Source organism: Apus apus, chromosome 2 (genome assembly GCF_020740795.1).
Source record: "Apus apus isolate bApuApu2 chromosome 2, bApuApu2.pri.cur, whole genome shotgun sequence".
In the NCBI taxonomy this organism is placed as follows: Eukaryota; Metazoa; Chordata; class Aves; order Apodiformes; family Apodidae; genus Apus; species Apus apus.
The window spans coordinates 104,415-127,288 of NC_067283.1; the positions used below are offsets into that span (position 1 = coordinate 104,415).

The window sequence follows — 22,874 nt, forward strand, 5'->3', positions numbered from 1 at the left end:
ATGATACAGGAACCTAAACCATGACCTCTGATAAAAATTCATAGATGAACGATTTTGCAGTCACCTGTTTTACACCCAAGTACATCTTATATCTGAATCATTCTGTAAAACAGAGAAAATTAAATAATTGTCCTCATTTTCTCCCACCTGGTTAACCTTTGTTATCTGGAAACTTTTACCAAGACTTTTTCCCCCTCAAATCATTAAATATGAGTGACACTTGGCCAAAGACCTGTTCTCACAGACACTGAAGTCATACCTGGTCATTAAGAAACAGTTTTAAATCCATTTAATAGATTACAGACAGAAACATGGACACCACTTGGGAAGTTGCCTGCTTCCACTGAGATGCATGTGGGAGCAGGTGGATACACCTGATGGAAACCAGGTTCCAGAATTGTATGTAATGAAACTGCCTAGAGGCAGGAGCACAACCAGGTGTGATGCACCTGAGGAACGTTCTGTCCCTCAGAACAGTTGCAGGGGCTCACCACTACAGTAAGTGCAGGACTTACCAGGTAATCCCATGCCAGCTGTGCCATCTGCCCACCTGGAACAGGAAGTGGCAGATCTGTTATTTTCAAGGATCTGCAGAACTGCACAGTTGTTCTTGGGGACCTTCAGACAGTTCCTGGTTGCTCTCTAGGCACACAGCACCCTTGCTTCATACCATAGTGCTGGGCACAGGTGAAGGGAGTTTGGTGCATGTCAAGGGGAATTTTCTGTCCCTTCATCTTCCCAGATGACTAAATGGATGTTCTGCAGCTGTGGAGGAGCCAAATGCAGGGAAGTGAAAGTGCATTGAATGGCTTTGTCCAGCAGCAAACTGACCCAGCTGTGTTTATGGCCCCTGAGAAACGAATGCATGAAGGACACATGCAGGAGGCTGCAGCAGCATGTGGAGAGCAGAGCCAAGGTGACTGTCCCAGCACGCAGCTCATGCTCGCTCTCTGTGCTTGTTCTACAACCCTCATCCCAGGTGCTCCAAAGTTTACAAGCAACCACATCAGTTTGCCTCAAAAGAAACTTTTATTTATTTAAACAAACAAAAAAAAAAAACCCACCCCACAAGAACAGTCTCTCTCCATAGCCCATGCCCATGCCTCAGAGCAGGGCTGGGAAAGTCTCCCTCCTCCCTTGACCTCACATGCCCTTCACCCATGGCAAGGCTGGGAAGGGGACGGAAAGTGCCAAGTGTTAAGGTGCTGAGAAGCTCTTGCTGTTTCCAGTCCCTCAAGTGCTGTTGGCCTGCTCCTGCTCAAAGAGGGCCATGGCCAGGTGTGAGCGGGACGCCAGGCCCTCCAGGTTGCTGAGCACGCAGCGGTGGTAGAGCTCCTCACTGAGCCGGGGGTTGCAGCTCCTCAGGGCGTATTTCTGCACCAGCCCTGGCTCCACAGCCCTGAAGAGGTGCAGGCCTGAGTAGTGCAGGAAGACATCGAACACCTCCATGCTCTCCAGCACCTCATCTCGGTCCAAGATCTCAGCTGCCAGCTTGGTGCGTGCTGCCATGTAGTCAGAGTTGTAGAAGCAGGCCTCAGCAAAGGAGTGCCTGTCGAAGTGCCCATCCCTCAGGAAGTCAGTGCTGGAGGAGGCAGTCTGCTCCCCACGGTACACCAGGGCAGGGTTGAACTCCTGGAAATGCACCGGGAAGAAGACCTGCCAGTTGCTGATGGTGTTCATGCGGCAGCGGTTCAGGAACTCCATGTTGATTTCTGTCCAGACACTGGCCAAGAAGAACAGTGTGTCCACCGGGTGCTTCTTTGAGACTATATCCATGAGCTTCACCTGCGATGGCACCTCAGTTTTAACACTAATCCAGGGAATTTTAACCTCTGCGTAGCGTTTCTCCAGCTCTCCTACCATGGCTTTGACTCCAGCAAAAACATCCACCTGACTGACTCGCTGGGCATCGTAGGGATGGTAGATGAAAAGCAGAGTCAGCAAAGCGTTATCATGCGTGTCCAGTGTGTTCATAGCAAACATATCCAGGAAGTTTGCCACGAAGTCCAGATCCTGCACTGTCAAGGGAAGCACCAGCTGCACCCGCGTGGCCTCTGTCACATAGGGCATGGGAATAATCTCCACCTTGCTTAGGGGCCGCACCAAGCTGACTCGTTTGGCCAGGAGGTGGCTGTGTCCCTTCTGGGTGACAGCCTCCAGCAGCAGGTCCAGCGTGTACTCCATGCCCCGCGTGGGGTCGAAGCGCCGGTAGCCGTTGAGCAGCTGCCGCTTGCTGAAGCGCAGCAGGGGCTGGTGCTGCTGGTTGAGCTGCTCCACAGCCCACTCCATGATCTCACTCACATCTGCTTTGCTGGCTCCAGAGAGCTCACACTTGGGGGAGCCATCAGGACAGGAGAAGAGGTGCTGCTCAGTGAAGTAGTCCCAGCTGATCACCTCAAAACGTGACTTTGGAAGAAACGGGGCATTAATGCCCACGGGCCAGGTCAAGCCTGCCTCGCCTGCAGGGGTCAGGGCTGTCAGGTTCCTGATCTGCATCTGTGCAAAGACAGAACACATTCTGATCCCTGCCACCTTCCCAGAGAGGCTCCAGTCCCTCTTCCACCCAGGCCTGCTTAGAGCTGCATCTTGGTAGCACCACCCCAGCAGTTTGGGTAACTTGGTGACAGAAGTGCTCCGAGATGTAGGCTCAGCACCCATGTCTGGCTCACGGTCACCCACAGACAGAGGGAATCACCTTCCTTTGTGTGCTGAAGACAAGGAAATACATTTGGCCAAGGAGTTTCTGCAGATATCCCTCACCCCATACCTGGAGGTCCTGGATCTCCTGGTAGGCTTTGTCCAGCTGGATCCTGCTGAAGTGCTTGTGCAGCCGGTACATCAGGGTCATGTCGGGAACAGGGTGCACAGCCAGAGCTGCCTGGAACTCCTCCTGCTCCTCCTTCTCTGGCTCAGTGTTTTTGGACAGCTCATAGGTGTGATAATGCTGGCCCTGAAGCAGACAGGATCCAGAAAGACTGGCATGGAACTCGGGTTTACAGAGAAGCCTTCCCTCACCCCAGACATGCATTTGTTCCTCCTTCTATGCTGACTGCAGTGCCCAGAGACAAAACCGTAAGACTTGCCCCCTCCAGCCACCCCCACACACGCCTGCTTGTTTCCTGGCACCAATGTGCCCTTCATCCAACCTCCAAACACCTGTGGATCAGCATCTGCTAGTAGGCCAAAAACGACATACTGGGTGTGCTCTCTGCCTCATGTCTCAGCTTTGATTCTGGGCCACAACACACAGCCCTGCTCTGCCCTGACTCCCAGCGGGGTTACAGAGAAGCCCCGTGCAGCGCAGCAGGGACTCGCAGGCTCAGCTGGCACAGAACCCCGCGCAGGGAGGCGGTACCTGGAGCTGGGAGACGCAGGAGATGCCCAGGAAGTCGATGATGCAGCGCCCCAGCCACTCGTCGGGCCGCACGCTGAGGATCTCGTTGCGGCAGCTGTCCAGGTGCGGGCGCAGCCGCAGCAGGAGGCTCCGCGACAGCAGGTACCCGAAGCCGCCGTGGCAGTAGCGCGCCTGCTCGTCCCCGCCGATGAACTCCTCGGCTCGGCCCAGGTAGACATCCTGGTTGATGCTCAGGTGCGTCACCAGGGCCTTCACCTGCTCGGCCTGGGCGTACGTGTCGTCCTGCATGATGTAGAACCAGTCGTAGTCGGAGCCGAAGTGCTGGTGGATGTAGTGCACGGTCTGGTACATCAGCCAGATGGGCCGCTCGTCGCCGTGGGCCACCAGCGCCATCCCGTGGGGCACCTTGGGGCCGCGCAGCCCCGTGAAGTAGAGCAGCCGCGGGAAGTGCTGGGACACCGTCCTGTTCACCGCCACGGCCAGCGTGCCCAGCGTGGCCCGCGAGGTCAGCACGGCCACGAACAGCCGCTCGTGGAAGCCCAGCTCTGTCTGGATGTAGCGAGTTCTGAAAGGGAAGGACACACCTGTGGCAGAAACCAACGGATACGGTACCTTGGGATAAGACTTCATCTGCTGGCTCTGCCAGGGGTGAACAGTTACAGAATCATAGAAAGATTTGATTTGGAAGGAACCTCAAAGATCATCCAGTTCCAACCCCCCTGCATGGGCAGGGACACCTCCCACCAGCCCAGGCTGCTCCAAGCCCCATCCAACCTGCCCTTCAACACTGCCAGGGATGGGGCAGCCACAGCTTCCCTGGGCAACCTGGGCCAGGGTCTCACCACCCTCACAGCAAAGAATTTTCTCTTAATGACTCACCTAAATCTCCCCACTTCCAGTTTCAATCCATTACTTCTTGTCCTCTCACTCCCTGCCCTTGTCCCAAGCCCCTCCCCAGCTTTCCTGGAGCCCCTTCAGGCACTGGAAGCTGCTCTAAGGTCTCCCTGAAGCCTTCTCTTCTCCAGCCTGAACACCCCAACTCTCCCAGCCTGTCTTCAGAGCAAAGCTGCTCCAGCCCTCCCAGCATCTCCGTGGCCTCCTCTGGCCTCTCTCCTGGACCTCCATGTACTCCTTATGCTGGGGACCCCAGAGCTGTTCCCAGCCCTGCAGGGGGGGCTCAGCAGAGGGGAGCAGAGAGGACAATCCCCTCCCTGGCCCTGCTGGTCACGCTGCAGGTGACACAGCCCAGGACATGGGTGGTCTCTGGGCTCCAGCACATGGTGCTGGGTCATGTCGAGCTTCTCATCCACCATCACCCCCAGGCCCTTCTCCTCAGGGCTGCTCTCCATCCATTCTCCACCCAGCCTGTATCTGTGCCTGGGATTGTCCTGACCCAGGTGCAGGACCCTGCACTTGGTCTCATTGAACTTCATGCAGTTTGCACCAGCCCACTTCTCGAGCCTGTCAAGGTGGAGCCTTAAGAGAAGACCCTCTAGCAAAAAATCTCACTTTGTAAACACTTGCTTCCTGCAAGGACACTACAGTCTCACATTACTTATCTGAGCTAGGAAACTGTGCAAGTAAAAAAACCAAACAAAAATACAAAGATAACCACTTGCAAGTTAAATACGTTATTATGAATTGCTCAACATTTTCCTAATGAAAAGACTGGTTTAAAAAGCTTTAGAGAATAGCTTAACGTTTCCCATTAGACATGACCAGTAGTCTCAGTTTTCTTAGGAATTTTTCTTGCCCTTTTAAAAAATTAGTTTCTTAGACACCTCTCTTGCACTGAACCCCTTTGGGTAACAACTCCAGCCCTTACCTTGTTGCACCAGGGTGTCACTGCAGGACGCATCTCAAGTACCAAAGTGCACCCTGAGCCCCGCAACTCGCGGAGAGATTCCGAACCCAACCCCCCCCACCCTGCCGCCACCCTGCCCGAGGAACAAGCGCGGGTTTTACCTGAGCACTTTCTTGTAAGGCTTGTTGGGGTCTCTGTAGTAGGGCACGATGCGAGGCCTGAAGTCCTCATGGCCCGGGCCCGGCTCCCCCTCCGCTGCCTCCGGCTGCGCGCCGCCGGGGCGGGCCGCGGGCCGGCCGGCCGCCCCCGGGCACTGCTCCTCGCCGCCGGCCTGGCTCCAGGAGGCGCGCAGCAGGCTCAGGCTGCAGCCGAGGGACAGGCCCAGCAGCAGCGGCAGCGCGGGCCGCAGCGCGGCCAGCAGCGCAGCCAGGCGCATGGCGGCGGCCGCTCCGCTCCGCTAGGCCCGGGACGGGCTCCCGGGGCCGCTCCGGCGCCCGGGGCCGCGGGGCATGGCCGGCGCGAGGCGGGCAGCGGCGGGCCCTGCGGGGCGGCCGAGGGAGCGCAGCAGCCCCCGCCGGGCCCCAGCAGCTGCCGCGCGGGTCAGCGGCCGCGGGGCTCTCTCGCCGGCGGCCCGAGAGCGGCCCGGAGCTGCGTGCCGGGGCGGCGGGGAGGGACGGCGGCTCCCGCCGGGCCGCGCCGCCGCTGCCACCTCAGCCGCCGCATCGTCGCCCGCGCGCGCTTCCGCTTCCGCTTTCTGCGACGGCGCCGCGGCGGCCGCTCTAGCTGCCGGCGCCACCGCCTCTATGGTGCCGCGCGCCCCCGCGCGCCGCCGTCACGCGCCGGCCCCCGCCCGCGGCGGGCGCGAGGCCCGGGGGGGCGGGGCCCGGGGCGGCCCCGCGCGGTGCCTGCCGGGACGCGCGGGCGCGGACTGCACTTCCCGGCGGCGCGCGGGCCCCGGCGCGTGACGCCGCGCGCTGCGATTGGCCGGCGGCGCGGGGGGCGGGGCGCGCGCACGCGGTGGCGGCGGCTCCTGCTGCGACGGGCGGAGCGGCCGGTGCGGGCCGGGCCGGGCCGGGCGGGGCAGCGCGGGGGCCGGGCGGGGCAGCCCCTCCTCTCTCGGCCGGGCCCGGCACCGCCGCGTGCTCTGGGCCGGGCGGCGCGCGGGGCCGCCGAGGCGGGAAGAGGGGCGGGGCGAGCCGGTGCGGGCCGATCGGTGCGGCCTAACGGCGCCTGTCGCACCCCCGCCGCAGCCGCTGCGCCGCGCCATGCCCTCGGACCTGGCCAAGAAGAAGGCGGCCAAGAAGAAGGAAGCGGCCAAAGCCCGGCAGCGGCCGCGCCGCGCCGCCGAGGAGAACGGCGATGGCGGGACGGAGCCGCAGGAGGTCCGGCCCCCGGAGGCCAACGGGACGGCGCTGCCAGGTGAGGGGCGGCCCGCGGCGGTGCCGGCCTCGCTGCGCCGCGGGGCCGGTGTCCGGGCAGAGCCCGCGGCAGGGGCAGCCCCGGGAGCTCCGGGCCCGCGGGCTCCAGGCAGGGCTCTGCGCACCGGCCGTGCCGGGGACGGGTCCCGGGAACCCCTTGGGCCGGGGTGCGCGGTCCGAGCCCGCAGGATTCTCCCGGCACCGCTGGCGGTGCCTCCCGGGCGGGGAGGGGTTCCCTGGGCCGTGCTCGGGCTTGCGGGGTGCCGGCGGTGCCGGGGGTGCCGGGGGTGCCTCTCCCCCTCAGACAGGATCCGTTTCCATCTGCTCAGACCCGTCAGGGTTTGTGAGTCGTTTCTGTTCTGCAGGAGCCACCTCAGTGTCCGGTTTCTCAGCGCTCCGGTGACACTGCTGTGACCTCCGGTGCATCCCTTGCTCCGGGACGCTCCCGGTTTGCAGGGTGTCCGGTTATCGTAACGAAAGAGTCTGGGTCAGCAAAGACCCGTTTAACCCCCCAGAGCGGGGGGTTCTGTCCGTACCTCGGCTCGCCCGGTGACCGAAACGCGGGGCACGCGGGGCCGTTCCGGCCAAGCCCGCGGCGCCCCGCGAGCGGCCGGTGTGTGACAGACCCCGGGCAGCCCGGGAGGGCTCCGCGAGGCCAGGATGGCGGGGCCCGGGCTCCCCAGGCCCCGCACCCCGCGGTCCCCGGGCAGCGCGGGGCTCCGGCCGGGCCCGCCGCGGGAGGGGCCGCGTGCCCGCCGGGCCGGCCAATCGCCGTGCGCGGCCCGGGCTCGTTTGCATACAGCCCTCCCATTGGCGGAGCCTGGCGCTGCGGGGCGGGGCCGGGCCGGGAGCGGGGCGGGCTGCGGGAGCCGCCACACGCCCGTCTCGCTGCCGGTTGCAGGGGTGACACTGCCCGGCCCGTTTCTCAGCTGCTTCGCTCGTGCGTGTCCCGGCTCTGCCTGCGCGGCCCGCGCTGTTGGCGTTGTTTGCTCCTCGGCAAAGGGCCTTGCCTTGGGCACAGGCGTTCCGGGGAGCAGCTGAGGGAGCTGGGGGTGTCCAGCCTGGAGCCAAGGAGGCTGAGGGGAGACCTGCTGGCTCTGCAGCTGCCTGAGAGGAGGTTGGAGCCAGGGGGGTCGGGCTCTGCTCCCCAGGAACAAGGGATGGGACAAGAGGAACCGGCCTCAAGTTGTGCCAGGGGAGGTTGAGGTTGGATCTGGGGAACAATTCCCTCCTGGCAAGGGTTGTCAGGGCCTGGCCCAGGCTGCCCAGGGCAGGGGGGGAGTCCCCATCCCTGAAGGGGTTTCCAAGCCCTGGAGATGGTGCTGAGGGACATGGGGCAGGGGTGGCCTTGGCAGGGCTGGGGGAATGGGTGGACTGGATGATCTGAAAGGTTTTTCCAGCCCAAATGTTTCTATGATAATAGTGATTTTACTGAGTGTGACAGCCAGGGTGCCATCCTCCATTGGCCTGAACATGAACAGTCTGAACACCAGGTCTCTGCTCTGAGCAGCTGGATTATTACTGAGATTCCCACTGCCATTTTCCTCAAATGGCAGCGTCTCACCAAGGAGTGAAAATTGGGCTGTAACTCGGGACTGCAGCAGATAATCAGCACAGGAAAGATTTCCCAGTATGATAGGAGGAAGGGAAGAGGGGTCTATGCATATGGACATACTAGCTTCTCAAAAAATTGGTAGGGCCTATTCCAGTGCTGCTGCTTCTTTCCTCGTCTCAGGTTTCACTCAATTTATTTCCTAGCCGAGTTTTCTTTTGACCAGCCCTTTCCTTAAGCTTTCAAGCAATACTCGGTACATTCTCTTCCCACCCCACCCCTTCCTGAAGTGAAGGTTTGTCCCATCATACCTGGATAAGTCTCCTGTTCTGGCTACTCACTTAATCATATTCGTTATATTTTGTTTAGAGAGCAGATCAAAGTTCTTGTTAGACCATATATATCCATCTGTTGTTGCATCTGGGCTGCCTCAACATTTCTGTAGAAATGGGGACACAGGAGTTGTTTCTGTGGGCCTGGCCTCTTGGGACAGGGGCTCAGGGCTTCCCTTGTGCTTGCAAATCACAGACATGTCTGGTCTGTCTCTGCACATAGAGGTGGATGCTCTCACAAAGGAGCTGGAGGACTTTGAATTAAAGAAAGCTGCGGCCCGTGCTGTGACAGGAGTGCTGGCCTCCCACCCCAACAGCACCGACGTGCACATCATCAACCTCTCGCTGACCTTCCATGGGCAGGAGCTGCTGAGTGACACAAAACTGGAGCTGAACTCCGGGAGACGCTACGGCCTGATCGGACTCAATGGGATTGGTAAGCAGGGGCTTCCTGGAGCTGGGTGGAGAGCCCGTGCTGCTGAGAAGCTGGCAGATGCAGGAAGTAAATGGTGGAAACCAGAAGGGTGCCTGTTAGACCTGGCTGGGACATGGCACTTTCTGTTCTCTCATCTCCCCACCCAGAAGGAGGAATTGTTAGGATTGCTGGTAGAAGTCTGAGGTTGCTTTCTGGCTTTGGACCGTGTGTTTGGGTGGGATGCCTGGGATCTGTGGACCTGAGTCCTGTTTGCAGGATTTATTTAGCAGTTTCAGTAAACCCACTACTGGTGCTATTGGACAGAGAACTTGCACGGTTTAGAGGAGAAGGGAATTGGGTTTGGCCTCGGTGGGGAAACAGCTGTACAATCCCTGGAGAATCCATGGAGAGGTGCAGAATGTGGGCTGGAGAGCGGCCTGTCACAGTGAGGCAGTAGGCTCTGCTGTGTCTCTAATTCTGACCTCTTAGACAAGAAATCCCTAAGGGGTTGGAAAGGAAGGGAATCAACGGGATCTGACTGCATCTCACCCCTTTCTCTGTGACGTTGTATCTCACCGAATCCAACAAGTGATTGTGGAGTGTCTGTCTGCACACAGGGAAATCCATGCTCCTGTCAGCCATTGGGAAGCGGGAAGTGCCCATCCCAGAGCACATTGACATCTACCACCTGACCCGAGAGATGCCTCCCAGTGACAAGACCCCCCTGCAGTGTGTGATGGAGGTGGACACAGAGAGGGCCATGCTGGAGCGAGAGGCAGAACGTCTGGCTCATGAAGATGGTAAAACTGCTCAGAGTCCTTGTGGACAAGGGACATTTCCTCCGTTTCCCTCCCCACTAGAGAACAGCTCTTACTTGGGTTCCTTGGCAGAGTTTTTACATGTTGTGGCACCTGTTTCCCCCAGCTACCCTGTACTAGTTGAAAAAGTCCTGTGGGATTACACTTCTTTGGATGAAATTTTTCCATGCAGCTAAGAAGTGTCTCAGGCTTGGGAATAGAGGGGACTGGACAGTGGTAAAGCAGATGAACTGTGAGCTTTCCCAGCTGTACAGAGGTGCAGCTGAGAGGCCTTTGTTGGTAGAAGTGCTGACACGCAGGCTCTCTTTCAGCGGAGTGTGAGAAACTCTTGGAGTTATATGAACGCCTGGAGGAGCTGGATGCTGACAAGGCAGAAGCACGGGCCTCTCGTATCCTTCACGGCTTGGGGTTCACACCAGCCATGCAGAGGAAGAAGCTGAAGGACTTTAGTGGTGGCTGGCGAATGAGGGTGGCTCTTGCTAGGTGAGTGCTGCACTGCCTGCTGCCTCCTGGGAGAATGCCCGACCCGGCAGAGCCACAGACACAGCTCTGAGAACTTGGGGCAGAGCTGAGAGGCTTCGGGTTACCCCAGTTCACTGTCATCTCCCCTCTCCTTTCAGAGCCCTCTTCATTCGGCCTTTCATGCTGCTGCTCGATGAGCCCACAAACCACCTTGACCTGGATGCCTGTGTGTGGTTGGAGGAAGAGCTGAAAACGTAAGCATGAGGCAGTTTGCTGCTGCTGTGAGTTGTGTTTTGCTCCTGGAATGTCTTGTCAGCATGCGAGCACGTGCTGCTGGAATAACTGTCCATATTCTTGTGGCTGTACAGCTATAGTGCAGCACCAATGACAGCTTCTGGTGCTTGCTGCTGCACGTGTCTGTGGGAGTGTTCTTGATGCAAGAGGGGGTTGAGCTCAAGACAAGCCCTTCTCTCCCCCTCCCTGAAGAAATGAGAAATGCTGGTTTGTACTTCTGGTTGAAGCCTGAAAGTCAGGAGCAGCCCTGGCAGCCTGTGTACCAGCACCGTGTGCTGTACCAGTGCTGTGAGCTTTCCAGACCTGGCTTCCAGCTCATCTCTGTGCAGATTTTTCCTCTGCTTTCAGAGAGCAGTAGTATAGTAGTATAGTGTGTCAGGATCATCTTGTTCCAGTCTGTGGGGTGGCTGGTTTTCATAAACCAAGGTAAAATGTTACGGGTTAAGGCAAAAAGCTAAGGAATAGTTACACAGTTTAGGCTATCTGGGCAGTGCATTGTAAAGGACTGGACTGTGAGAACAGCATTTAATTTGCAGAGGTTGAACCTTGTGCATGTTTGCTTCACGAGTCAGATGTTTAAAGAGAGTAACTTGAACCTCTCTCTTTTTGGGAGGCTTTAGTCAGTCTTGTCACAGATCAGGAGCAGGCACAGTGTACCTAATATGGCAGTCTGTGCCAGGCTGAGAGAAGCAGCAGGGGCTGGAACTTGGAGGTGTTGGCAGTGGAGTCAGCTGCCCCAGCAGCTGTCACCCAGCTCACGGGCAGCCAGCTCCTGGCTCTCTGTGAAGACTGCCTTGTGGTGAAGAGTGTTCTAACCCAAGGAAAGGAGTTTGCAGTATTCTGGTACTGTAGCTGGCTGTAGCTGCTTTACTCCATATTTCCCAAAGCATTTCCAAGGCTCTTTTTCTTCTTAATTCAGTTGTAGACAAGAGAGATCTGGGGCATGTAAATCCTGTCACCATCAGGGCCAAGGAACGAGAGTTCTTTTCCTCGCTTAGTCTCTAATCACGTATGTGTTGCCACAGGTTCAAGCGGATCCTTGTGCTGATATCCCACTCCCAGGACTTCCTGAACGGAGTCTGCACCAACATCATCCACATGCACAACCGCAAGCTGAAGTACTACACGGTGAGCGCGGCCAGAGGAGCCCTTGGGCTGGTCAGAGAATCACAGGATGGTTGGAGTTGGAAGGGACCTTAAAGATCATCGAGTTCCAACTCCTCTGCATAGGCAGGGGCACGTCCCACTAGAGCAGGCTGCTCAGAGCCCCATCCAACCTGCCCTTGAGCACCTCCAGGGGAGGAGCCCCCACAACATCTCTGGGCAGCCTCTTCCAGTGTCTCACCACCCTTATACTGAAGAATTTCTGCCTAATCTCTAACCTAAATCTCTCTTATTTCAGTTTAAAACCATTAGCCCTTGTCCTCTCACTGCAAGCCCCTGTAAAAAGCCCATCCCCAGATTTCCTGTAGGCCCCTTTCAGGTACTGGAGATGATGTTCCATGGTCTCTTTCCAGGGAAATTATGATCAGTATGTAAAGACTCGCCTGGAACTAGAAGAAAATCAAATGAAGCGATTCCACTGGGAGCAGGACCAGATTGCCCATATGAAGGTACCTGCCCAGCTGCATGAACACCTCTCGACCCGTGCAGGTGGGCATCCCTGCACCTCCTCACCCTCGTGGTCATGGCTTTTGGCTCACTCTGTGTTTGTTGCAGAATTACATCGCACGATTTGGCCATGGTAGTGCCAAGCTGGCCAGGCAAGCTCAGAGCAAGGAGAAGACCCTTCAAAAAATGATGGCTTCTGGCTTGACAGAGAGAGTTGTGAATGACAAGGTAGGAAAAGTCATGGGACTGCATCTAGAAATCAGTACTGGAAACATGGGCTAGATAATGGGGTGATCTTTAGCTGACAGAAGGAATGGCTGACACAGCTGGGAGCAAGAGTGATGTTCCATTCCTGAGACCAGGGGTGACTCCACTGATGATAGTGTAATGCTGAAGAGTCAGAAGAGGAGTAGTTTTCTAGTGGAGTGAGGGGATTTATCATATCAGTAAGGCTATTTTGCAGACACAGAAATAAAAAAATAATGTCTAAGGGTTGGAGAGGATGGAGAGAGGATGCTCTGAGCAACTCCTACTTGTTTGGAGAGTATAAGCCCACATTTGCTCCAAGGGAAAAGAAATAAGGACTCATTAGCCATCAGATGAGCTTGCAAACAGCTAATCAGAATAAATCTGTAAGTGAATTGCTAGAGGGGCTCCTAAAAAGTTAGTCTGGTGCCTTGGTCTACAGCTGATGTTTGTAGTGAGGCTTGGCTGTCCCAGACATGCACTGTCTGTGCTCCAGGGGCTCTGATGGTGTGTTCTGTGTTACAGACTCTGTCATTCTATTTCCCGCCCTGTGGGAAGATCCCCCCTCCTGTCATTATGGTGCAGAACGTCAGCTTCAAGTACACCAAGGATGGGGTGAGTATGGGGAGTGTGCAGGGCTGTGTGGAGATTCCTTGTATCCCTGCCTTCTTTGGAAGCACTGGGCTTTTGGTTCATCTTTCTGATCTGGCTGCAGCACCTGACCAGTGGATCAAACTTGTGGGCAGAGTACAGAGCAGTACAGGTGCAGCGTGGAGCCTCTGGGTGCTAGTGGAAAGATATAATATGTGCCATGATTTCTGTGGTTTGCAGCCATGGATCTACAATAACCTGGAGTTTGGGATTGACCTGGATACCCGTGTAGCTCTTGTTGGACCCAATGGAGCTGGCAAGTCAACACTTCTGAAACTGCTGACAGGAGAGGTATGCTCCCTGCATTGTCTGCCCTCCTCTGGACCTTAATTCTTGAAGTAGTCTCCAACGAAGCTGCACTTATTTGCCAGAGCATCCCAGGCAAGCCTTGGGAATCCTAAGGACTTGTTGCAACACAGGGCTTCTTCCCTCATATGATTTGTTTGAGCTGCCTCCTCTGCCCCACTGTGTGGGGATGGCTGGATCCTGAACCTCTGGTGTGCAGAAAAAGGAGGGATTTCCTTATTAAGTGTGTTTATCTTCTCTCTCCAGCTGCTGCCCACAGATGGGATGATTCGCAAGCACTCACACGTGAAGATTGGTAGATACCACCAGGTACTCCCCACAGCAGCCACTCGGGACATGAAATGCTGAGAAAAAAGCTGTCAAGAATGAGGAATCTTGCCCTTCTGTTTCTGCTTTTAAGGCCCTTCCCGCTGCTGCCCTTCTGGGTTTGGAGATGTTTTGTTGGCTGAACAGGCTCTAGCAAATGTTCTTTCCCTGAGAAGAGACTTGCTCTGGTCCTTGCTGTTCAGCCTCTCACCTTTTATAGGAGAGAGAGGCCTTGTGTTTGGTGCTAAGCAGGCCTGCAGCAGCTCCTAACCCTGGAATGGAGGTTCACAGAATTGCAGAATAGTCATGGTTGGAAAGGACCTCTGAGAGCACAAGTCCAACCATCATCACAAAAACAAAACAAAAAAACAAAACAAAACCAACCAACCAACCAAAAAAAAAACCAACCAAAACCAAACAACAACAAAAATACAAACACACCACCCCACCCCAAAAAAACCTCAAACAAACACCACACAGACTCCACCAAAAAACACTCACAAAAAAACCCAACCCTATAATCTCTGCCACTAGAGAAGCCCCTGAAGTTCCACATCTACAGGTTTCTAGAATACCTCCAAGGATGGTGACTCCTGACCCTGTGCAGGCTGTTCCAGTGCCTAGTCACTCTTTCAGTAAAGCAATTCTTCCTAATGTCCAATCCAAACCTCCCCTGCCTCAACTTTAGGCCATTTCCTCTGGTCCTGTCATTATTCACTTGGGAGAAGCCCTTCCATAGCTGCTCAGCACTGTGCCTGCACTTGAGGGGGTTGTTGGCTTTGTGTTCTGCTGGTCAGCTGGTACCAGGGGGGCATAAGGGAGGGAAGAACTTTTACTCATGAAGTGTGTGGCCTGCACAGCCTGAAGCTGACTTTTCTTCTCTGTTAGCACTTGCAAGAGCAGTTGGACTTAGATCTCTCTCCCCTGGAGTACATGCTGAAGTGCTACCCAGAGATCAAGGAGAAGGAGGAGATGAGAAAAATCATTGGCAGATACGGTCTGACAGGGAAGCAGCAGGTGAGTATGAGCTGTTGAGGTTTGCTTTTTGCTCATTAGGGAAGTAGAGCTGCTGCATTTTCTGTTGCTTTCCTGATGCGTGACAGTGTGGTGCCACACCAGAGCATCAAAAGGCTTTTTCCATCTTTGACTGTGGATTGGAGAAAAAAACAAAACAACCAGCTCATGGCTCACAGGAACTTACTTTGCATTGCAGCAATATGTAGGTTGGAGAAGTTGACCTCAGAATATGGGTGAAGAGAAGACAAGTTGTGGCATAGTGCTAGATTTGAGCATATTTTAATTGTAACTTGAAGTAGTTCGCTTATCTCTTATTTCTGAGACGAATACCAGGCAGGAATGCTGGAACACATGCTCAGCTGGGAGTGGAGACCACTTGGCTCAAACAGGAGGGTCGGCCTGCCAGTCTCAGCATGACATGCTCCTGTATGTCATAAATCTAGTACAGCAGTTGTCCTCATCACTGCTTTTCAGTGTTTATTTTTACATTATTCTTCCCCATCTGTCACTCCAGAAGTTGAGGATAGTTTCATGGTTGTGTTAGGGTGCAGTGAACACTACTCAGACCTGTTAACCTTTAACACACGCTGGGTCTTGCTATGGACACTTCTCCTTCAGAAGCCCCTGGAATTCCTGTGTTCTGGTGAGAGCAGCTCAGTCAGGGTGTCAGACAGACCGGGCTGTGTCCCCTTGTGTCATGAAGCTGCTGGGAATGGTGCAAGGTCTGATCTTTGGTGGCAGGGGTGGCTGGCTGTCAGTCTCCCTGCAGAGCTGCAGGCAGTGTCTGTGTTTGCCAGGTGAGCCCCATCAGGAACCTCTCAGACGGGCAGAAGTGCCGTGTGTGCTTTGCCTGGCTGGCCTGGCAGAATCCTCACATGCTTTTCCTGGACGAGCCCACCAACCACTTGGACATAGAAACCATAGATGCTCTGGCAGATGCCATCAATGACTTTGAAGGAGGAATGATGCTCGTCAGCCATGACTTCAGACTCATCCAGCAGGTAAGAAAAGCGGTGAATTTTGTCAGAGCACCTTTCTAGCACTTAAAATAATTAAAACAAGGTGTTTTCAGCTGACTGGCTCTTACTTTTCCTGAAAAGATGTAAGTTTAAAAAAAAATCGGGATACAATTCCCTTGTCATGTTAGTGTGAAACAATGACTGAGCTAGTCTAGGTAAACATTAGGTACTTGAAAGAAAAAAAAAAATAAACCCAGAAACGTAGAAGTGAAGAATAAGTTAAATGGAAATCATGGCACACTGTGGAGGCCTTAATTCAGTTTTTTCAATGATACTGGGGTAGTTGTAGCACGATTTTTCTATCACTCAGGCTGCACAGGTGAAGGAAATGGCAGCATGTGCACAGGAATGTCAAGTGCAGATTTGCCAGCTATAGCTTTGTCAGCACATTGAGGTATAATTTTATTTTTCAGTGTGTTATTTCCAAGCAGTTCAGGTCAAGAACAACTTTTTTTAATTCCCAAGTTAGCAGGAAATGCTTTCCTTCTTAGTTGATGAACAAAAAAAGAAGTGTGGAGGAGTGAAGGATTTTCAGTTCTAAAATCTTGTATAAATTACACAGAAGCCCCAGGTAAGATATTTTTCTTTGGTAGCTGAAGTGTGAAAGTTATTAAGCTCCTTTCTTACCAGACTTCAGAGATTAGATTTTGGTCAACTTTATAATTTAGGTAAAATGCTAAACTGTAAACCTCTCCTCCTGGTGTGATTGCCTCCAGGTTGCACAGGAGATCTGGGTCTGTGAGAAGCAAACCATCACCAAGTGGCAAGGAGACATCCTCGCCTACAAGGAGCATCTCAAGTCCAAGCTGGTGGATGAGGACCCTCAGCTCACCAAAAAGACCCACAACGTGTGAGCCCTGGAGCAGTGGGTCAGGTCTCCCGTGGGGACTGAGGTGGCCAAGGGGACTCGCCCGCCTGCCGCCTGGAGCGGACTCTGCTGCGCTCTCTGTGGCTGTTCTAGGATTGCTGCAATACTGCTTCCCCCAACTTGCCTTGCACCTCTGCGTCTGGACAGAGCTCTTCCCTCCTGATCTGGCTACGTTTGGGCAACTGTTTCCATATTTAGATGATGTCCCATCTGAGCCAGGCCTTGGGATCTAATGGTCTGGGGTCGTGGCAGGGGCAGTGAGGGGGTCCCAGCTGCAGTGATACAGACGTGGAGACCCCAGCCCAGCTTCTCCCGCCTCTTCCTTCCCAATTTCTGCTTCAGTTTAGATACTTCAAACTCCTCTGGCCTCGGTTTGTTTTTAACTATTATTTAACAGTGTAATTAACAGATCTGCCTGAGAATCCATCAGTCAATAAAGAGGGAAGAACAGTCTTGTTTGTGAGCTGTAGTTGTTACTGGGGCACGTTGGGGCAGCTCCGCTAGTGCTGAGCTCTGGCTGAGGATGCAGAGCCCTTCCTCCTGGGGCCAAGGTTCAGTTCTTCAGCACTACCAAAGCTGACCAGAACCTGTGGGATACGTGGTGAGAACTGAGCTCTGGAGGTAGAGAGCAGTGAGCAGGATCCTCCCCCGGGAAGCCCCTGCACATCCACAGAGTGCTGGGTTTGCCAGTTGGTGACAGAAGGGGGAGCAAGCCACCCATCCTGTGTTCACAGAGACAACCTGGGAGGGTTCTGAAGACTGGAAATCGGGCATAAAACACCAGCATGTGTTCCCTACCACAGAGTGGCTTGGGTGCATGCTTTTTCCTTCACCCGAAGCTTCATGGGTCTAATAATGAGACTCAATTCAGGATTTCTGGACTGAATTAGGTGTTCCTTGCAGGTTTAACCAAACAAGATTAATCAACTAAAGATATTTTAGCACCTATTTTTGTTCTTAATAACATTTTTTCAGAAAAGTTTGGTTTTAAACCTCACCCTGTGCCACAGAAGCTTGAATAAAGACATTTTTCATGTATTTTAAAAACAATTAAGAGGTACTAAAGAAAAGGATAGCAAATCAAACCAAGTAGTTGCTTATGAGATATTTTAATTATTTCTGACACGAGGATGGCTGCACTGGTCATGTGAAAGGTCCATGTAGCCCCATCACCTGTTCCATCAGGGGTACATGTTGATGGGCAAATTGAAGAACAGGACAAACATGCAGCAGTTGTGCTCTCCTGGAGGACTTTCTCAGAGGTCAACTGTGACTCTGACTTTCTGGGTGGAGTTATGTCTTTGTTTTTTGCCAAAGGGACCATCCAAGTTGTGCCTGCTGCTATAGAAGCACTGTGAATTGTCCACAGGACAAATGTCACAATGGGAGCTGCTTCCAGTGACAGTACACAGCATTCCAGTTTTCTGTGAAAATAATGCAGATTAGTATAAATGCTGTTCAAGTTCTGCAGAGAGATCCAGATTGCATTAAAAGTCACTGAAATGAGTATCTCAGACTGCAGTACTCAGAAGTTAGCAGACAGGGATGGAAGAAAAGCAACCCGCATAACTAATTGCTCTAAGGGCTGATTGGTGTCACAGAAGTTGAAACAAGATGAATGCAGGTCTCCATTCTGCTCTCCAAGTTTTAAAAATGTTGGTGAGTTGGAAAGCTGCAAAAGTATCCATGAGAATGGGGAGGTTGCAAAGTCCTACCTGAGGCCAGAGCTGCTCATTCTGCTCCTTATTCTTAGCCAAGATGTGACAGCAGCTCTTGACACTGCATTGTGTCTGCTGTGTAGCCGAGGCACGATGGCAAGAATAAATGCAGGATATAATCTGACACGGAGTTCTTTGGGAGTGGTAAATCCTAAGAAGGGCATGGGGACGTTGGGATGGCAGCCAGCATGACAGAGTGCTTGGAGGATCCTTGGAGCAGATGCAGCAAAAGCAGACCCGTGCTCCCTGGAACTTCTCAGCTGCAGACGTGTCTCTGGTTTAGCACACAAGGACCACAGGTACATGTTCAAAGGAAAAGTAGCTGGAACTGCACTAGAGATCCCAGTTAGTAGGGCAGGACTTGTAAACTGTAGCAGAGAGACAAGTCAGTCTGTTATTTCAGCTTTGTTTTAAACCTGTTCTGTGGCGACACTTTGTCAGACTGCACAGAAGCAGCTGTGGCAGATGGATGTCCTGGAGAACTGAATCCTGTGAGTGAGACAGCCACGAGCTGGGGCATTTTGAACTGTTCCAGCCAGGGCTTTTCTCATCATGCACAAAAGCAAAATATCTAGATAAATTATGATAACTTCTTAGCTGCTGGGGTGGTCATTTCTGTGACCTCGAACCTCTGCACCGTGACTCTTGCAGTGCACAGGTGAGGAGGTTGGCTCCAACACAGCTATAGCCAGAGTGGCAGGTCCTCCATCAAGGGAAGGTTGTGGGATTCCCTTGTCTTTGCATTGTGAGTTGATCCATACACTACAAAAACACACAAGGATGAGTCAAGCCCAGCACACAGCTTCCAGAATGGACAGACAGCCTCTAGCACATGCAATCTCGGGAAGCAGGTGCCAGTTCCCAAACCTGGGAATTCTAATTTGATTAAACTGCTCAGTAGATGAGCCTCCACCCTTGCTGTATTATGGCTCCGTGTGCTTAATGCGGAGTGACCAGTCACTGCTCCTTGCCCACCAAAGGGCTTCCTTCCACTGAACACTTGGTCAGAGACACAAGCTGTAACTGGGTGCCAGGCACAGCTGCAGCTGTAGAGGTACAACAGCTATGTGAACAGGAGAGCCTTTGTGTGCCATGCTGGTGGAGCAGTTCAGTGGCAGGGAATGACCTCCCCAGCACAAAGGTCTCAGCTACTTACAGCCCTGCAAATCAGTGGGGAGGTGAAACGTACAACAGAGGGGGAAGCCACGTGCTGCTCCGTGTCCATGTGTGGTGTTTCCCACTCCTTACTCCCAGTACAACCACCCACAGGCACCTCTGGATGTTGTTAGGTATCATGGAATATGCTGCTCCCATTTGCCAGGAGCAGCACACTACCTTGTATCTGCAATACCTGAACCCATTCCCTAGCACCGATGTGCTGATGTGACCATCCCAGCCTGTCCCACCTGACCACCAATGTTTCAGTTCTTGGGTGCCAAAAGCCTTTCTGTGATATTTGGGCCCCATGTGTCACTCTGACACTTATTTGCACCAGGGGTGGGTGCTCAGGTGCTCCCCAGGAGAACAGACCAGAATAAAACTAAATGCAGGGACACACTCTTGGCTGTGCAAGCACTGCAGAGTGACTGATGGGGTGGTCTCCCAAACTCAGTCCTTGGTGGTTTGCTAAGCATTACCAGTATAACCTGTGCCCCTGAGCAGGGGGCACTGCCTGGCAGTGCAGACACCAGGCTATGAAGTGTCTGTTGTGCCCATGGAGAAGGGCTTCCTTTTCTATCTAAAGGACAGAAAACTTTCTATTTTGTCCACTTCTCTACTGTGTTGCTGCACAGTTTTCCCTGGTTTAGCTTAATTCCTGCATCATCATTACCATCACTATTGCAACCACTGGTTTTCAAGACAGAGGGTGTCAGCCCTTCCCTCCCACAGCCCTGCCCTCTGAAGCCCTGCTGGGTGTGCAGGGCTCCCAGAAGCAGGGTGGCTGAGACAGGAGAGGGACACTGGCTGTTGGGATGCTCATGACATCATTCAGGCACTAGACCCACATTCCCTCCAGTTACTGAGTCTCCACTGACTGCATTAACCATTCCCAAGCACAGAACTGGTTCCACCCATTTGATTCTGGAAGCAGCACCTTAAGGTACACTCTGATTTACACCCTCCCACCAAAGCAGGAGCCTCCTTTCACCAAACCCCCGATGGACCTGGGAAGAGCTCTTCTCTGGCACTTCTGCCCCAGGTGAATGTGATGGTCCTGTTCTTACCCACCTCTTTGCTCATCTTACCCTCAAACCTTTTATCAGGTCTGAAAGTTTGATTGAACCAGTTACTTCCAAGCTCCCCTCAGGCAAATTGGGATCATCAGTCACAGATGAGTGTTATCCTGCTCCTTGGGGGCTGCAGCTGGGGCAGGTGAGGGGCTGCTGCCTTTGCTATATAACCAGCCCCATGGCACCCACCAGCTGCTCTGTGGGAGCTGCCTCTTTTGGGAGCTGAGATGAATGCAGAAGCTGGGAAGAAGCGTGGTCATACTCCCTCTTCTGGGGACAGGAAGGCTAAGAGGAAGCCTAAGAGAAAGGAGACCTACTCAGTCTACATCTACAAAGTACTGAAGCAGGTGAGGAAATATTTTCTGCTGTGAACTGCTTAATATGTAATTACTTCTGCTCCTTGCATGTTAACCTTACAGAGGATGGAAGAGTGGCTCATTTGTGTGATGGAAAAAAAGAGTGGCTACAGTAGAGCCCCAGCTGAGTCTCAAAAGCTGTGTGTGTTGGGGTAGGAGGCAGAGATAGATCTAGATCAGGGAGAGTTTCCTAGAGAGAATAAGCACCAGTGGATGGGTCTGCCTGAAGAAATAATTGAGCAGAAGTCACTATGACCAGATGGCCCTGTAAGTAAATACTAAAGCCTTTCTGGTAATGTCTGCTGAGGAGGTGAGAACAAGAATTTTGAGAGGTGGCCATGACTTGTCAAGGCCTCTGTCTGCACGAGCCTGCAGGCAGGATGTGGAGCAGGAGGATGTTTCCACTCCTTACAGGCTTTTTTCCATAGGGGATTGTGTGGAGGCTCCTGCCAGCCCAGTCCCAAAGCCCCGTAGCACCCTGGGGTCCACTCCTCAGCCCAGTGCAAGCGGCACCACCTCGAGACCCTCAGGGTGGCAGCTGTGGGTCCCGTGGGGGTAGAGCCCCTGTCTGGGGTGCAAAGGGCAGCCCCATTTCTCTGAGGGCACTGAAGCTGCCGCTCCCTTGGGGCCACCGGCGTGTCAGACTGTGCTCGCTTACCCTGGCAGGTGCACCCGGACACCGGCATCTCCTCCAAGGCCATGAGCATCATGAACTCCTTCGTCAACGACATCTTCGAGCGGCTGGCCTCGGAGGCCTCGCGCCTGGCCCAGTACAACCAGCGCTCCACCATCACCAGCCGCGAGGTGCAGACGGCGGTGCGGCTGCTGCTGCCCGGAGAGCTGGCCAAGCACGCCGTGTCCGAGGGCACCAAGGCGGTCACCAAGTACACCAGCAGCAAGTGACCCCCCGGGCTGCAATAAAGTCCCGCTGCGCTGACCCTGCCGCGTCTGTCCTGCTGGGGGGGGGGGCAGCGGCTGCCGCGGTGACGGGCACGCCTGGACGGGGGGCCCGGGGGGCCGGGCCCGGCGCTCTGGGGCTGCGGCTCAGCCCGGATCCCCAGCCCCGCTCCCCAGCCCTCCCGCCTCCCGCGGGGCCGGGCGGGCTCTTGGCTCCCGAGCCGAGGCCCGTTCGCCGCCGCCCCCCCGCGCTGTCCCTCGGGACGAAGGGGGATTCGCTCCCCGGGGGAGCGGGGGTTGGTGCTGCCGAACCGGAGCCCCCCGCCGGGGCGGGCGCTGCAAGGGGCCTTGTTCCGGTGCTGCCCGCCGCGGTGGGGGCTGCCGGGGGGCCCGGCAGGGTGCGGGGGGTCGGGTTAGCTATCGATCCGGAAAGGGGATCCGATCTGTCCGCGTGTGCCGGATGAATCGCTTTTCGTGCTCCTCTTCAGGCTGCAGGGGGAGCTCGGTACGAGCTCCGGGTTTCCCGGCACCAGCTGCCGCGGGCGGGCGGGGGCCCCGGCGCGATGCGCAGCGACCGGCGGAGCCGCTGGGCTCGGGGCCGGCGGGTGAGGCCCCGTCCTCGCACGACACGGCGATGGAAAGCTTCGGTGTGACCGGTGTACGCTTCAAAGGAGTAAAACAGCAAGTGAAGTTTTCTGTCAACTTAGTTTCAAGAAGGCGGAGGGTGGAAGAGAAAACGCGAAGTTTTCTGAAGCCTTTTCAGATTAACTTGGGACCTGCTGATGGACTGAAAACCAAACCTGGTTCCCAGGAAGCTGCAGCTGGGGTGCTGGGCCGTGGGGTATCAAGAGTGTAGCATAGTTGGTTAGTGGCTGGCTGGAGACATAAAGGAGGCTAAAAGTATCTGTAGGTGGTAGAGAAACGATTACAAGATTCTTTGTATAGAGAACAGCAAAAAAATCTTGGAATTACATAGTACACAGTAAGTACAGAAATGTCATCTGTTTCTAGTAAACTGTTTCCTATTTGATTGTGATAAGTTATTAAAACAAAAGTTACTTGTTTATTTGTAGGTAAAAAAGCTGTTAAGTAGCAGCTGGGTGGGACGATTGCTTCAAGGTCAGTGTGTCCACAACTTTTCCTTGGGTTTTGAAAAAATGGGCTGGAGTTCTCTGGCATTCATTAAAAAAATATTAAT

General features: G+C 54.4%; 3 protein-coding genes across 3 annotated transcripts; 2 read left to right on the plus strand and 1 right to left on the minus strand.

Annotated features, from left to right (window-relative positions):
- Positions 1 to 1,010: 1,010 nt before the first annotated feature.
- Positions 1,011 to 5,733, minus strand: CHPF2 (chondroitin polymerizing factor 2). The gene is made up of 4 exons (XM_051611006.1): positions 5,321 to 5,733; positions 3,356 to 3,920; positions 2,768 to 2,950; positions 1,011 to 2,496 (listed from the first exon to the last, which is right to left on the minus strand). The coding sequence occupies exons 1-4, from the start codon at positions 5,593 to 5,595 to the stop codon at positions 1,234 to 1,236; spliced, it is 2,286 nt and encodes a 761-aa protein (XP_051466966.1). The 5' UTR covers positions 5,596 to 5,733; the 3' UTR covers positions 1,011 to 1,233.
- Positions 5,734 to 6,176: 443 nt separating this feature from the next.
- Positions 6,177 to 16,926, plus strand: ABCF2 (ATP binding cassette subfamily F member 2). The gene is made up of 14 exons (XM_051611014.1): positions 6,177 to 6,578; positions 8,685 to 8,897; positions 9,494 to 9,676; positions 10,006 to 10,177; positions 10,315 to 10,410; positions 11,476 to 11,578; positions 11,968 to 12,063; positions 12,170 to 12,289; positions 12,833 to 12,922; positions 13,139 to 13,249; positions 13,511 to 13,573; positions 14,459 to 14,587; positions 15,385 to 15,588; positions 16,323 to 16,926. Exons 1-14 carry the CDS (start codon positions 6,425 to 6,427, stop codon positions 16,458 to 16,460), a joined length of 1,872 nt encoding a protein of 623 aa, XP_051466974.1. The 5' UTR covers positions 6,177 to 6,424; the 3' UTR covers positions 16,461 to 16,926.
- A 3,709-nt stretch (positions 16,927 to 20,635) lies between these two features.
- On the plus strand, positions 20,636 to 21,682 carry LOC127381160 (late histone H2B.L4). The gene is made up of 2 exons (XM_051611036.1): positions 20,636 to 20,770; positions 21,446 to 21,682. Exons 1-2 carry the CDS (start codon positions 20,651 to 20,653, stop codon positions 21,680 to 21,682), a joined length of 357 nt encoding a protein of 118 aa, XP_051466996.1. The 5' UTR covers positions 20,636 to 20,650.
- Positions 21,683 to 22,874: the final 1,192 nt, after the last annotated feature.